We start from the raw sequence: 15,079 nt of genomic DNA, 5'->3' as shown, positions 1-15,079 counted from the left end.
GTTTAGGCTTGAATAACTGGATATACAAATACTGTACTTTTGAACATTTTTCTTGAAAGATGAAAATACTACGTGTAAGTGATAAACTGTAACGCCAGAATACGTTGAAAATTCGGATTGCTTATTGGTGAAGAGTAAAACAAAGAACGTGTGTAATTTGCAGACTCCATGTCTCGTGCCATCAAACCAAATACCATAAATTCCAACACTCAAAAACAGAGACAAAACTGGAAAATTCTTACAAGTGAACAAAAACTGGAGAAATCCCAAAGACAACATCCATAAAATAAATCAACAATATTATATAACCTAAATGCAAAATGAAAGAGAAATTATGCTACGGAACATCTTGTTGTTATTTGATTGACAGAGTCAAGAGAATGAAGAAAAAAGAACAAAATCCATTCAACGATCACTTAAGCAGCTGCCTGAATCGGTGGTCCACTTGATCTGTTGAATCCACCACGGCCTCCTCCCCTTCCACGACCTCCCCTACCACGCCCACCTCCTGTTCCACAAACTTATTTACATTAGCAACTCATGGCAAGACGGTTAATATTGCGTATTGAGAAAATAGAAATGTGATTAAACATCATTGTACCACGGCCCTGATGAGGAGCACCGTATCCGTAGTCTCCCCCATCATGCTCAGCTTCATAGTATTGTGGAGGACCATTGAAACCTCCTCTTCCACGACCACCGCGTGTACCTCTTCTCCCTCCCCCTCTTCCTCTACCAGATGGCCGCTCAGGCTCCATGTCTCCATCATCGTACTCATGATCCTGTGGAGGACCACCACTGTGGCCATAGTTTCCTCCGTCTTGTTGGGCTTCATAATAACGTGGAGGACCATTGAAACCTCCTCTTCCACGACCACCTCTTCTCCCGCCCCCTCTTCCTCTTCCAGATGGCCGCTCAGGCTCCATACCTCCATCATCATACCCATGATGCTGTGGAGGAGGACCGTTGCGTCCATAATCACCTCCATCTTGTTGAGCTTCGTAGTAAGGAGGAGGACCACTGAACCCTCCTCTTCCACGACCACCGCGTCCTCCTCTCCCAGGTACCCGCTCAGGCTCCATACTTCCATCATCATACTCAGCGTTAACATATCCGTCCCCTGATACATCCGAGAAAACATAAAGCCACAATCAGATCAACAAAAACGGAACCCTTCTCAACAGCTCCGATTAAACTAAGATTTTGGAAAGAAGATTGCTAAAGCAATGCTACCTCTGCCACCTCTTCCTCTTCCCCTTCCTCTTCCTCTTCCTCTTCCTCTTTTTGCCCTGCCTCTAGGTGATCCATCTACAACAAATAGATAAAACATATAAAAGACAGCATCGCAGGGAGGATGAAAATGTCCATTATAAAGGTCACTGTAATTACCTCTTCCTTCGTAATCAATCTCAACAAATGGCTTCACCAACTCAATTGGGATTGGATACTGGTACCTGCAACAGAATTTAACAAAATATTAGCACCAGAGACAGACTAGTGCTTAAGACAATGTAGCTGTAACTAAAATATCAAAACAAACAAGCACTAAGAACTCACCCAACTGCGGATGTGTTCAGCTCCTTCTTCGAAAGCGTTATAGTGATCACCGACACATGCCTTGTTGTCTCAATCCTTCACAAGAAAAAAAGAACAAGAAAGTAGTAAATAACAGGCCTGGACAAAAAACTAAGAGCACAAACATAGTCAATCGACTTACGGAAGAAGGCCTTCCTCTTTAGGCTCCCAGGTATCAGTTATGTCAATGGATCCAATAGATGTGTGCTGGTGGATTCCAGGAATCCTTCGCTGCATCAAATATTACAGTAAAAAAAAGTTCAGATACAATAAAGCCGCTCCATTTTGTGATTAGGAACGGATAAAACAAAAGCATACCTTAATGAGCTCAGCAATGGTCACACTCTTGTTGATAGCTTTTCCCATTGCCTTGAAAATAACTTCATCTAATCCTTTCTCCTATTTCAAAGAAACAAATACACAATGGCGTTTATAAATTGACCTCATTGTAATCACAATATGCCAACAGAGATTTTTTTTAAAAAAAATCTCAAACCACCACAAATAACATAATTAATACTCAAAAGGTATGTAAATCAAAAGAAGCAAAAGATTAACCAATAATTTTCTCTTCAGAAAAACAAATTCATGATTCAATTCTTCTCTATAAATGCTAGCAGATTACTTAAAATCTGCATTTTTGAAGTTGCAATTAAATGTATAAAATACCATATATTACCAAAAAAAAACTCGTATCTACACCAATTCATAACAGTACTCATACCAATTCTTCATCGTAACCATGGAAGAAACTGAATCAACACACACGCGTTCATTTTCAGAATCACGGAAGAAACAAAATACCTGAAGAAGAGCCATCGCATAGGTGATGCAGTTACGCGCCCTACCCGTACTGGTGATGCGAATCTCGTTCTCAGCAATCGGCGACTCATCCTTAGGCTTCGCCACTCGCTCGTACCTGTCCATCTGAACAATACACCGCCACAAATTAAGACAAATTCAACACAGAACCAGAAGAGTCACATTAGCGGTGAAACTCGATTTTTTTTCTTCGAATCCTCAAAAAATCGTGCGTGCGTGAATGCTTACCTTGTACGATTTGCTTCAATATTATTCATGTTTATAAAATGTGTAAAAACACTAATTTACTTTAATTTTAAATTATGATAAAAATAACTAAAATGAATTTGATCTTGTGCGTTGGCACGGAAGTAACACTAGTATACAAATAAGCGTTCTGAGCCTCGCTTGGTAAACACACTTACTATGTGTAGGCTGCCTGTTATAGTAGATAAAAGGATAACAGTGTAAAATTATAACAACAAGCCCGTCTAGCTCAGCTGGTAGAGCGCAAGGCTCTTAACCTTGTGGTCGTGGGTTCGAACCCCACGGTGGGCGCTGTTACTTTTTTTTCCCCTAGAGAAATTTGAGAAATATCTCCCCAAAACGGAAGAAAACTTTTCGGTGGAAAAATAATAATTTTTAGATTTGCAGGAAAATAAAATAATAATAATACTCAAATAATTAGATGTCAGTCAGATATACTCCAACCACGTTTTCACATAGAGCCACAGAATCATCATAGTTCAATCACACAACTCGCTCTCTCCATTCGTTCCAGGTACGTGATTTGCTTCATCAGATCTTTCTTCGATCTCCGTCTCATCATCTTCGGATCGAGTCGTACGATTGGATCTCATTCAATCGATTTAGTTTCATTTCGACATCGCGATTGTAACTTCTTCTTTTTTTTTCTCTCTTTCCAGGATTTGTGGAGCTGTTTGATTTGATATTGATCTGTGACAATAGGAGCGGCTGGTATCGACATGGATGAAGGAGCTCTCGAGATCGGAATGGGTAAGTCACCCGATCATGGATCCTTCATATTGGTGTTGCGTTTTAGTCCTTGTACTTTGTGGATTTCATGTGATTGTTCCGCTTTGTGTGTAATCAACCCTTTTCTGTAGAGTATTATCTTTGTAATTTGAGAATCTTTGAATTTGTGTAGAGTACAGAACTGTCTCAGGGGTTGCTGGACCTTTAGTCATTCTTGAGAAAGTGAAGGTATATATACGTTGTTAGCAAGAAGCTTTGCCATCAAATAAAACTCACTTAACTGTTTTTGTGAAATATACCAGGGGCCAAAGTACCAGGAGATTGTTAATATTCGCTTAGGTGATGGATCTATGAGACGTGGTCAGGTCTTGGAAGTTGATGGGGAGAAAGCTGTTGTCCAGGTTTATGATCTTTTTCGTCTTACTCTCTCGAGGTGTACAATGCAGTATATGCACAGGCTCTACTCAATCTAATGGTTTTCAGGTTTTTGAAGGAACATCTGGAATTGACAACAAATTTACCACCGTTCAGTTCACAGGAGAGGTATGTACTAAGTTGATTGGTTAAATGTTGGCAGCTTTCCGAGAACTACTACAGTTTTCTTGTTTAATCTTTTAGTTCAATGGTATGTGTTTCAGGTTTTGAAAACACCTGTATCACAAGACATGCTTGGACGCATATTTAACGGCTCTGGGAAGCCAATTGATAATGGTCCTCCTATTTTGCCAGAGGCATACCTTGATATCTCTGGTGAGTGTAGGTTGCCCCATTGTGTGGTCTCTCAAGCAAACAAAAAATGTTCCTCTTGTTTTTATTGTGTTGGTGAATAATGTGTATAGGAAGTTCAATCAACCCCAGTGAGAGAACCTACCCTGAAGAGATGATACAAACAGGGATTTCTACCATTGATGTCATGAACTCAATCGCTCGTGGACAGAAGATTCCTCTTTTCTCTGCTGCTGGTCTACCTCATAACGAAATCGCTGCTCAAATTTGTCGTCAGGCTGGTCTTGTTAAGCGGTTGGAAAAGACTGAGAACCTAATTGAGGTAATCATTTGCCCTACTCACCACCACTAAAGTACTTTTTTATCTTTTAAGGATCTTGCTGAAGTGTAAGTGTGTCTGTGCACACATTCACTTTCTAAGAAGGATTTAAGCATCTCAAAGAATCCGTGTGAGATATGAAGGGCTATATTTTGTAATGCCATTGACATTTTAATTATACCCAACTTCTTTGACGATTGAGTATTTTACTTCGTACTTTCAGTACCTTCGATTTATTCCCTTGTGTGGTTTCCAGGACCATGGAGAGGACAACTTTGCAATTGTTTTTGCAGCTATGGGTGTAAACATGGAGACAGCTCAGTTCTTCAAGCGTGATTTTGAAGAAAATGGATCAATGGAAAGAGTTACCCTTTTCCTGAACCTGGTAACTATGCGTCTTGACTTCGTTGATAGTACTAATATATTATGTTGATGATGTGTTGACATTTAGTATGCATTCCACTCCAACAGGCAAATGACCCAACCATCGAGAGAATTATCACTCCTCGAATTGCCCTTACAACCGCTGAGTATTTAGCGTATGAATGTGGGAAGCATGTGCTGGTTATATTGACAGACATGAGTTCCTATGCAGATGCTCTTCGTGAGGTAAAACGTCTTTCATTGGTTTCTGTGTTTTGTCCCATAATACATAACTCGATTTAGGATTTCGAAAACCCCAACCAGCATGATGTTACATTTTATTTTTGACAACAGCACGAATTCTGAAGTATTTTGATGACTGTAGGTCTCTGCTGCTCGAGAAGAAGTACCTGGAAGACGTGGATATCCAGGTTATATGTATACAGATCTTGCAACTATTTATGAGCGTGCAGGGCGTATTGAAGGAAGAAAGGGTTCCATTACCCAAATCCCTATCCTGACTATGCCCAATGATGGTAAAAATTTAATATCATTCTTGGATTCTCTTCTTTCTGATTGAACAAAGCTCATAATATCTCTTGTTTGTAATACTCAGACATCACTCACCCTACTCCGGATCTTACTGGTTACATTACTGAGGGTCAGATATATATTGACAGGCAACTTCACAACAGACAGGTGCGATATACTTCATTAATTTTGCATATCTGTAATAAAAGAAGTTTCTCATCCATGTACGATGATCTCTGATTTTTTCTGGCTCTTTCCTACAACAGATATATCCACCCATCAACGTGCTTCCATCACTTTCTCGATTAATGAAGGTAACCAAGCCATTCGATTTATACCCTTATGGATTCACATGGATCGAAAGATACTATGATTTATATAACTTGAGCAACGTTCAATTCTGCAGAGTGCTATTGGTGAGGGAATGACTCGCCGTGACCATTCTGATGTGTCCAACCAGGTTAGCTATTTATAGGATCTTTACTCTTCCAAAGCATGTTCATTTAGTATCATCAAACCCAATTCACAGTGTCCTGTGTTAATTTTCAGCTATACGCAAACTATGCCATCGGGAAGGATGTTCAAGCCATGAAAGCTGTAGTTGGAGAAGAAGCTCTTTCTTCTGAAGATCTGGTACCTTTCTCTACTTAATCACATACATCATGTTCATATCAAATACTCACAACAATAATTAACTCAGCTTCTTGTGGTGTGGTTATGCAGCTGTATTTAGAGTTTCTGGACAAATTTGAGAGGAAGTTTGTGATGCAAGGAGCATACGATACAAGAAACATCTTCCAGTCACTTGACTTGGCATGGACACTGCTCCGTATCTTCCCTCGTGAGCTTCTTCACCGTATTCCTGCCAAAACACTTGATCAATTCTACAGCCGCGACTCCACAAGCTAAGCCTTCTAAAACAACCTCTATGTTGCTCCATTCTTATTTGGAAGTTTGGAACTTAAATTATGTCCCGAGAAGAAAAAACAAGATTGCGTGAAAAAAAACTCAGAGAATTGTGATTTGGGATTATTCCTTTGTTTTTCATTTGTATAATAAAGGCTTTGTGTAGGAAAAGCCTAGTAACACAAACGCTATTTATAAGCCTTGTTGTGTTTTTGTCTTCCAAACTGGTGAACCATGTATTTCTCGTGTAATAATCTATTCCTTGAACACTCTTATTATACATTTGTGCCATAGCTTGTATTTGGTGAGTTCTCTGGTTGTAAGATAGAGAAACTATTATACGAACCCAAATCATGAATGGTCCCGTCCCTTTGATAATTTGTATGAATATAACAGTCCAGCTTTTATATAAAGATGACAGTTTTTATTTGATAGTGTCATAATATTGAATATGCGGGCCTGGAACACAAAATTGAAACCGTTAACAAGAAATAATGCTGTCCACAATCTTTTGTTTTGTAGACTTTATGTTCTCCACAATCTTTAGACGTGCATACTTCGTATTCGAAAAATCATATCAAGATAATTATTGATAATACAATCAAAGACTCGTATAAAAAAACTCATTATAGCACTCTCACAATGTCAGTCCCAAACCAGAAAGAAACTCATGTTTGTGTTTCAACCTTTAAGAAAAAGTATTTCAGTAATTAAAATCTTCAGTTTTGGGCAATCCAAGAAGAGGACCAAACCATTTATCGACCATTCTTCGAATGCTTACCTTCAAGAAGAACAAACATCCATGATCGTGGTCGTGATCGTCATCTTTGCCGTTGACATCAAAAGGCTCTTCCCGCCAATAAATACGCTTGGATGTCACTGGATCAAAGAGAGGCTCTTTAACCTTGACGTAACGCCGTTGTAACGACTTAGACATATGCTCGAACGGAGGCGTCTTGGTCCCAGCTGGATAACGGAACGGAATCAGAGTCTTTAACGACACCTGCTGATCCTCCGTCTCCCTCTCTTTCGCCGGCGCTGGCGCTGGCGCCGACGGCAATATTTGATAAGAACCCAGCGATTAATATCTGTTTTTATGAGGTTTTGGAGTAATATATAAATATAAACAACAAGGGTTATGTGTTTATCTATATCTATAATTATATACAACTATGAAATAAATGTTGGATTAGGACTTAGATATAGAGAAGATAGCATAAGCCGCGTGTGTTGTTAGTATTTATCTCTGGAATGTAAATGTGAAAATTTCCAAAGCTAGATCGGATTAGGATCGCAGATTAGAGAAGATTTAAACTTTAGAAAGAGTCGTTTGTTTTAATTAGTCGTATTCCTAAATCATTTGTCATTATAAATCATATTAAGACTTTGATTTTCTGTCACCAATAAGCTAAGGTTTGAAACTATCGTATATGTTTTTGTTTTTGTTTTTTTTTAATATCGTATATGCTTATTTGTATAATGAGAGAATATTTTTCCAAACAATTGCGAGTCAGGACTCGGGATATTGGCATGGTCAAGCTACTTATATACCTTAAATGACAAAAATGTAGCAATTACCATCATCCAATATTTCTTCATCCATGCAGTGTCGTGCGAAGAGATACAGGAGCCTGAGGCGAGATAATATTTTTTTTGTTTACATAATTTTATGAATATTATATTTAAAATGAAATAATTCAAAATAACTTATTTTTGTCATATAGATTAAAAATTAGAAAATAAAAAGTGATACACAAAATATAGAATGTAAATTTTTTGATTAATTTATATTGGTTCATTGAAATATTTCACTAAATTATCATAGTATATAAAATGGGATGGAAAATATTAAATTAGTAACATAAAAATGAAGGTTAAAATTGTTTATTAAAATGATGATACTTTTAAGAAGATTTAAGTCTCTAAAACTAAGTTACTATATAAGATGTTTACATATTTTTATATTTACTTATATTCAATGAAAATGATACAAAATATATATAACTAGATAATAATAGATAAGACCTTAAAAATCAACAAAAATTGCATCAAGTTTTATTTCTGTGATTTTTTTCAGCAAATCATCCTAATTTGCATGTGTAGAAGTTAGAAATTTATAACTTTAAAAAACAATTAAAGTCTCTGGGATTTTAATTAAAACAGATTATAACAAAAAATGGTTTCAAAAAAAAAATGAAGCTCAAATCTGATAAAAATCTAACTAATTATATTTACTAAATACAAAAAAAAATAGAAATTAGGGGTCCCAAAATTTTGATATCATAAAAGGGCCCTAGGCAAATGCCTTTTTCACTTCAAGGTGGGCACAGCTCTGCATCCATGTAACACACATCATAGCCACAAAACGTGGTCAAGCATCATATAATACGTGTAGAGTACTGTCTAATGTATTGAGTTATATCCTTACCCCTTTTTTGCCAAATGGGTATATCCTTATATAGTCGGATATGTTCAAATAAAATGAGTAATTTTCTTTTGAATTATGACTTGTCGTATTGGTTTTTCCATTAAATGTTTTTAATTGCCAAGCAATAGATTTACGTGAAAAAAGACTAGTAACACGATAATGACACGTTTAAGCAAAAAAAAAAAAAAAAAGACTATTAAACGAAAAAAACAGGTATCATCTATAGAGGAAGCACTAAACGTCGCCGCTTCAGGTAAAGTTTGACCTTTTGCTGGCTCACCAGAGTTCCAGAGCTACTCTGAGTTCTGAGCTTTGAAAGCGACTCAAGACTCAAGAGAGGTCATCAAACCTCTCATTAATGGCGTTAACACGATCAAAACTCTCTCTTGACGGAATCCCTCTCCTCCAATCGCTAGCTTTCTTTCACTGGGTAACTTACGTGTACCACAAGAAATCGCCTCATCCTTACAAGTTACAATGAAAACATCGTCTTGCAGGTAAAGTAAGACAGTTCAACCTATCAGCTTGGCACTTGATTGATATCATGAAATCTAGTGACGTAGAGACTTCGATGGATACCTTCATGAATCATGATCTTGATTAGGCCGGCGTTACTTTGGAGCTGGGTTAGCTTCAGAGGATGTACATTGCTTTCACAGAATAGAAAATCACGGATGCGTGCCTGATAATATCACATTCTCCATAGTCATTAGCATGGCCATTGTAGGAAGGAGCCTTTCAAGCATCAAAGCAGAACCATTTTTTACCTCGATCAAGTTTAAGAAAAAATTTAGTCAAAAAAAAAGTTTTTAAGAATCATTTCAAGCAATTTGTCAATTAGTTTGTAACTTTGATTTGGGCTAAACACTGGTTTACGTGCATCACGAGGTATTAAATTATTAATAGGGTCGGTGAAATATTGGATTATGGGCGGTGGCCTCCAAATTTTAATAGGGTCGGTGAAATATTGGATTATGGGCGGTGGCCTCCAAATTTCTAAGAAAAATATGCACAAACTATACGGTTTCTAAATTGTTTGAAATGTTCACCAAATTACTTATATCCCCAACTTTTTTTGGATATTTGTTTATATATGAGATAATGTTATGAGTCTCATGACTCAACCAAACCAAAGAACGTGTTGGGGAAAAAAAACTCAATAGATACAAAAGAAAATCCTTAAGTCACCTAGATCTTTTACAAAAAGCTATGCGATTAAAAAGTAGCTTGAGTTCCAAACAAAAAGGAATGTAATGTGTATATACAACTGTCTGTATAAATTTGTAGTTTGCCATGAACTAATGACAATGTAACAAACTGGTAGATACATGTATTGTATTGTGTTGACAACTGTTTCAGAACGTTATAATAACAAGACCAAAACCAAAAGGACAAGTGTTCACTTTGCACGTCGCTTTCAATATAATAATATATCGGTTAACGAGCTGTTCATGTACTAATTAGTTTCTTTAACAAATTCGAAACAATCAACTACAGTTTTAACTTTTAAGCATAACAATCATGTGGCTTATTAGTTCTCATACACTACGACGTATTACAACACGTGTGAGATTAGCCCCATAAAAGTCAAACAAACCATTAACTAACCCGCGTCGAAATAAGAAGACAACCTAAGCTATAAGGAAAACTGTAAACCAATCAGCACTTGATTTTGTAAACCGGATCAAAGTCGGCCGTATAAGTCTTTAAACCATAAATGTCTTCTCCGGTTTGAAGTCAAAACTGTATCATAACATTAAGATCTTCTCCGGTTTAGCATCAGCTTTGACCCAAACCCTTCCATGACGTCATCATATTGACATTTTCAATTGTGTTCATCTATAATCATCCTTTGACTCTCACTTTCTGAGAACTTTCAGACACAGAAAGTACATATAAAACCAATGATCTCCGTGTTCATGTACTTTGTGAGTAAATGGAAAAAGCATCCGACAACAACCCCACGAAACTCTCGAAGATGCTTCAAAAAGCGTTATCAATTGGTCACGGTGCGGCGCCGTTTAGTCCGGTAAGAGATTTCCACCACCACCACCACCGTACGGCTTCGACGGTGAACAGAGGATTTTTCTTCTCTGGTCCGATAACACCGTTGCTTCCAACGGCGGCCTCAAGAGCTAGGAGAAGAACCAAGAACGCCGTCGTTTTCGCCGAACCCACTTCTCCTAAGGTCTCCTGCATCGGTCAGATCAAACTAGCTAATAAGTCGAAATGTCCGGACGCGAAGAACAGAGAACGTAAGAATCTCAAACCGGCGTCGTCTTGTCTTGTTAAAGAATCAGGCAAGGGAAACTGGTCGAAACTAAAACGTCTCTTCTCAATGGGGTCGAGAAAATCCAACTACACGGCCGTTTCCGCCGCTAGTGAGCATCCGATCTCGGCGGTGGAAGCGTTTGCGGTGCCTTCATTGGGTAAAATGAAGAAATTCGCGAGCAGCAGAGAAGCTCTCGGTGGATTTGATTGGACGGCCGAGATCAAACGGGAAGAATCTCGGTCCGATCATCATCGCCGAGGTTACTCTTCCGATGACAAAGAGACGATGATTCCATGCGCTGTAAGCACGCCTCTGGCCCTGTGCTCGAGACACAAGAGTGAAGTTAATTTGTGGAAGAGAAGAACCATGGATCGACCAAAACCACTTCAAGTTAAAGCTAGTTATTAACTTGTCTTCGTTCCTACTTCCATGTGTACTTGTTTTTTTTTGTGCGGAACTTCGTTTCTACGTACTAGGTCTAAATTTTTTGAATACTTCAAACAAACAAAATAATTCGACTTGTGAATAAATATCTACACGTTTTTTATGCGTTATTAGCTATAAGATGGGCACAATCATTGGTTTGTCTCCCTCTGAAACTGATGATTGGCCCCACAGTTGATTGGCCTAATCACGTATTGCTGCCTTGAAGAATACACGTGAATCACTCTCACACGTTACTGGTTGAAGCCAAGATTATCTAAGCAAGTCATAAACCAAGTAGAGATCTTACTTATGCCTTTTTTTTTTTTTTTTGAACACCCGATCTTACTTGTGTCTCTATTACATAATGTAACATCTGATAGGCTTTTGTCCAAACCATTTAAATAACCCATCCAATCTCACAAGTACATAATCAACCTTCCAAGTTGCATCAATATTTTAGTCGGAAAAAAAAGTTGCATCAATACTACACTTTGTAAGCAGAGCCGGGCTTGTGGGGAGTGAAGTGAAACATTTGAATGGGGCCTCCACCCCAAGGGGCCCCATTTTCAAAAAATATTTGTGTAACTGAGTTATTTTTTTGTAAACTAAACTAACATTACAGAAGAAAAAATTCTCTTATCAGTCTTCAGAAATAATTTTCTTTGTAAACTCACTTACATGAATACGTTTTAAGAAACTAAACCTATTGTTATTTAGATTTTTTTCTTTGTCGACATAATTTTCTTTGTAAATTATTTTTCTTAAGGAAAACCATTACTATGGTTATAATATAAAATATTTTTTAGTAAAATTTATGAAAAAATATAAAGGGAATATAAATAAACTTTTTTCTGCTAAAACTTTGAATATAAATAAACTTGCAGTAAAAAAAATTAGATTAGGGCCCCCAATTCTTCAAGACCGGCTCTGTTTGTAAGTGAATATTATCGAATATAATGAAAATTTGATTTATTGCATATTTAGTGGCGGTTGAAGCAAACCACATTTTCTGTTACTTGTGCCACTAAACAAAATCGGGATAGCCAAAAACAGTCATACGAAAGACTAGGCTTCAGATTCTGGATTTAAACATGATGAAATTAGTTTAATACTTGTTATATAAATGGATTCTTACATGTTGCAGTTCGTCTTATAACTGAATTTGTACGTACTAAATATACACTCTAAACTTTTACAGTTAAAATAATGTTATGGATACTATCTACTCCGAACTCAAATCCTGATTGAGACATTATGATTAAATATATTACTCATTGGTCTTGACTCTTGAGTATAGACTTGCGAGACATAAATCTTTTTTTTTTTTTTTTTTTTTTTTTACGATGAGATACAAAGATAAATCGTAATACGAATCGGCAAAGGCCGAGTTGCGAGTGTCAATCCAGTGTGGCACACACGTGTTAACATATGAGAAAACACGCTTCCTTGTTCGAGCTTGTCCTACCAGGAAGTCTGATTTGGTGTTCCTTGTTCGAGACATAAATCTACATATAATTTATACCAAGAAATACCATTTATGGAACCAGTCACAATATAACATATCACGGTCCATTCGGTTCAAAACACCTTATGTAAGGCTGAAACAAAACCCTCTACCTGACTCAGAGATTCTCTGTCACATTACAGTCACATTTTATTAGTTAACAGTAACTTTACCAACCATACCAGCACCCTGATGCGGCGCACAATAAAAGCTGTAAGTCCCAGGCTCAGTCAAAGCAACCTCGTACGTCTCTCCCGGACCATTAAGTAAATCTTGCTCGTCCATCGAGATCTTGCTGGCGTCAACACCACTTGGGATCTCGTCCTCATCGAACACAACGTTGTGTGGGAACCTAGCATTGTTCTTGAACACAATCTTCTCACCTTTCGCTATAGTGAAGTCGTTGGGAACAAAGGCTAACGCCCCATCTCCTGATCCCAAGAGAACATCTATTGCCATGGCGTTTCCAGCCAAAGCAATGGAAGCTGCAGCCGCTACGGCAGCGACTCCGAAGTCCTTTAATGATGACTTCACGGTGAGCTTCGGTGATGTTGACGCCACGGTGGGGATTCTGACGACGGCTGAGGGTTTGGAGGATGTGGATTTGAGACCGGTGAAAGATGGGATTGCGACGGTGGCTGAGGTTATTGAAGCCATGATGAAGATATGGTTTATCTAAGTGAATTTTTTTTTTTTTTTCGTGGGTTTATCCCTTGGTTGAATATTGGACTAGTGAGCATGTCCCATGAAACCCACTTGGGTTTCTTAATGATTATTTAATTATATAAATGTATTTAAGTGGACTTAAGTGGACTTAAGATCTCTAGTTAAGAAACTTTCATTTTGAGTGGTCCAATGAGAGTTTCTCAATTAAGAGTTTTTAAAAAAAAAATTAAATTTTTTAGAAGAATTGAAGAAGATCACTTACTCAATAAGAAGAAACATAAACAAGAAAACCTTACTTGTTGGCCTCGAGTTCATCTTCCTTCAACCTCATTTTTGCAGCAGCATGGTTAGCATGAGGGTCCCGAACCCGCACACCACAAGGTCTCGAAATGGCATCTTCCATAGACACGCCTTTACCACCATCCTCTTTCCCTAGTGCGACCTTATCATACTCATCTTCTTCGTCCTGCGTCAAGAAGCAAAAATTTCAAGCCGTGAAGAATTGTTTCAATGGTTTATGAATTAAAAAAAATTGTTTCACAGCAAAAGGTATAGAAACAATGCTTAGTATCAAAGAAAACGAGATGTTCTCCTACTAAGCCTACGACTGTTAACAATAAAAATTGAAAATTCAAGAACCTTCAATTGGAAACTGATACGAACCTTTTAATTTGCAAAAGAACTAGAAAATTTAGGCTACCATTTCTCTTAACACTAAGCTAAATCTCTCTTGGAGATTAAAATTAATTCAAACTGATACGAACCTTAGTCTAAATCACTACAAGAAATATAGGTATTGGTAGCAATTCGCGGTAGCACGAATTCACGAACTGCTACTAAAAGTGTCAAAATCCGGATCCTAACTCTATCGTAGCATTAAAAACGGGCTACGGATATTTTCACTTAATAAAGCCTAAAAATCACCACTATAGCGGGAAAGTCATGTTGGAGGCAAAACACTTAGCGAAAATTTTAGCTTTTGTGTCATTTAGGTAGAGTTTTTATTTCTTCTTTACAAAAAAAAAAATCACTCATTCTAATTCATAGAAAAAAAAACTATTCTCTCATCTTTCTCCTCCTCCATAGTCGAACTTATTTCTCTAATTAATTTGGGTTTCTTTCTTCAACTTTGACAAAAAAAGTTGTTTCCTTTTCCTTCTCTGTTTCGACGTTGCTTGGATTGACTGAAACCCCATTGCTACGGTGTTGCAACTGGAGATTTCCGCTTCGCCGCTGCTAGGATTCTCTCCTCACTGCCAACACCTCACTGAAATTAGGGTTCATAACCTTTGATCAGTGTTGATTCTTGTGGTTCAGTTTCTCCAAATCGGTACCAATCTTCAAGATCTCAAAACCCAGAATGATTTTTTCTTTATCTTCCCCTTTGTTGCTTCGTTCAAGTTTACACTTCCATGCTTCTTCCCACCAATCCATCGTTACAGCAAGAAGAAGTATCACCTTGTTCCACCGCCACCAAATTCGTTGTAATTTCACAAAGTTGCTGCCTTTTTCTGCAAATTGACAGTGTTGGCTAATATTTTGATATCTGCAGAGTCTATCAAAGTC

General features: G+C 37.6%; 5 protein-coding genes and 1 non-coding gene across 7 annotated transcripts in view; 3 read left to right on the top strand and 3 right to left on the bottom strand.

The window, feature by feature from the left end:
• Positions 1-173: 173 nt before the first annotated feature.
• LOC106302044 (heterogeneous nuclear ribonucleoprotein A1) lies at positions 174-2,588 on the bottom strand. Its single transcript, XM_013738557.1, has 8 exons — positions 2,380-2,588; positions 1,894-1,974; positions 1,718-1,806; positions 1,558-1,632; positions 1,390-1,454; positions 1,234-1,308; positions 602-1,120; positions 174-508 (listed from the first exon to the last, which is right to left on the bottom strand). The coding sequence occupies exons 1-8, from the start codon at positions 2,500-2,502 to the stop codon at positions 417-419; spliced, it is 1,119 nt and encodes a 372-aa protein (XP_013594011.1). The 5' UTR covers positions 2,503-2,588; the 3' UTR covers positions 174-416.
• A 273-nt stretch (positions 2,589-2,861) lies between these two features.
• On the top strand, positions 2,862-2,934 carry TRNAK-CUU. Its single transcript has one exon. It is a non-coding gene; the product is annotated as a tRNA-Lys (tRNA).
• A 114-nt stretch (positions 2,935-3,048) lies between these two features.
• LOC106306520 (V-type proton ATPase subunit B3) lies at positions 3,049-6,499 on the top strand. 2 transcript variants are annotated; one of them, XM_013743167.1, is made up of 15 exons: positions 3,049-3,157; positions 3,303-3,393; positions 3,545-3,600; positions 3,675-3,773; positions 3,856-3,915; positions 4,011-4,122; positions 4,212-4,420; positions 4,674-4,802; positions 4,889-5,026; positions 5,166-5,316; positions 5,397-5,479; positions 5,578-5,625; positions 5,718-5,771; positions 5,861-5,944; positions 6,035-6,499. In XM_013743167.1, the coding sequence occupies exons 2-15, from the start codon at positions 3,363-3,365 to the stop codon at positions 6,218-6,220; spliced, it is 1,440 nt and encodes a 479-aa protein (XP_013598621.1). In that variant the 5' UTR covers positions 3,049-3,157; positions 3,303-3,362; the 3' UTR covers positions 6,221-6,499. The 2 variants fall into 2 exon arrangements, with proteins under 2 accessions (XP_013598621.1, XP_013598622.1); XM_013743168.1 differs by having other exon boundaries at positions 3,128-3,219.
• Positions 6,500-10,200: 3,701 nt separating this feature from the next.
• On the top strand, positions 10,201-11,474 carry LOC106305764 (uncharacterized protein At1g76070-like). Its single transcript, XM_013742138.1, has one exon. The coding sequence runs from the start codon at positions 10,582-10,584 to the stop codon at positions 11,323-11,325; it is 744 nt and encodes a 247-aa protein (XP_013597592.1). The 5' UTR covers positions 10,201-10,581; the 3' UTR covers positions 11,326-11,474.
• Positions 11,475-12,855: 1,381 nt separating this feature from the next.
• Positions 12,856-13,689, bottom strand: LOC106304787 (plastocyanin-like). Its single transcript, XM_013741177.1, has one exon. The coding sequence runs from the start codon at positions 13,502-13,504 to the stop codon at positions 13,001-13,003; it is 504 nt and encodes a 167-aa protein (XP_013596631.1). The 5' UTR covers positions 13,505-13,689; the 3' UTR covers positions 12,856-13,000.
• Positions 13,690-13,777: 88 nt separating this feature from the next.
• LOC106305302 overlaps positions 13,778-15,079 on the bottom strand; it is a 4,733-nt gene continuing 3,431 nt past the window's right edge. Inside the window, exon 2 of the mRNA XM_013741682.1 lies at positions 13,778-13,979. Within this exon, the coding sequence (XP_013597136.1) occupies positions 13,806-13,979 (174 nt within the window). The 3' untranslated portion in view covers positions 13,778-13,805. The remainder of the gene's footprint in view (positions 13,980-15,079) is intronic.

This window comes from Brassica oleracea, chromosome C7, assembly GCF_000695525.1.
Source record: "Brassica oleracea var. oleracea cultivar TO1000 chromosome C7, BOL, whole genome shotgun sequence".
NCBI lineage: Eukaryota > Viridiplantae > Streptophyta > Magnoliopsida > Brassicales > Brassicaceae > Brassica > Brassica oleracea.
The sequence above is the reverse complement of the archived record's forward strand: the minus strand, read 5'-3'. Positions and strand labels throughout refer to the sequence as shown.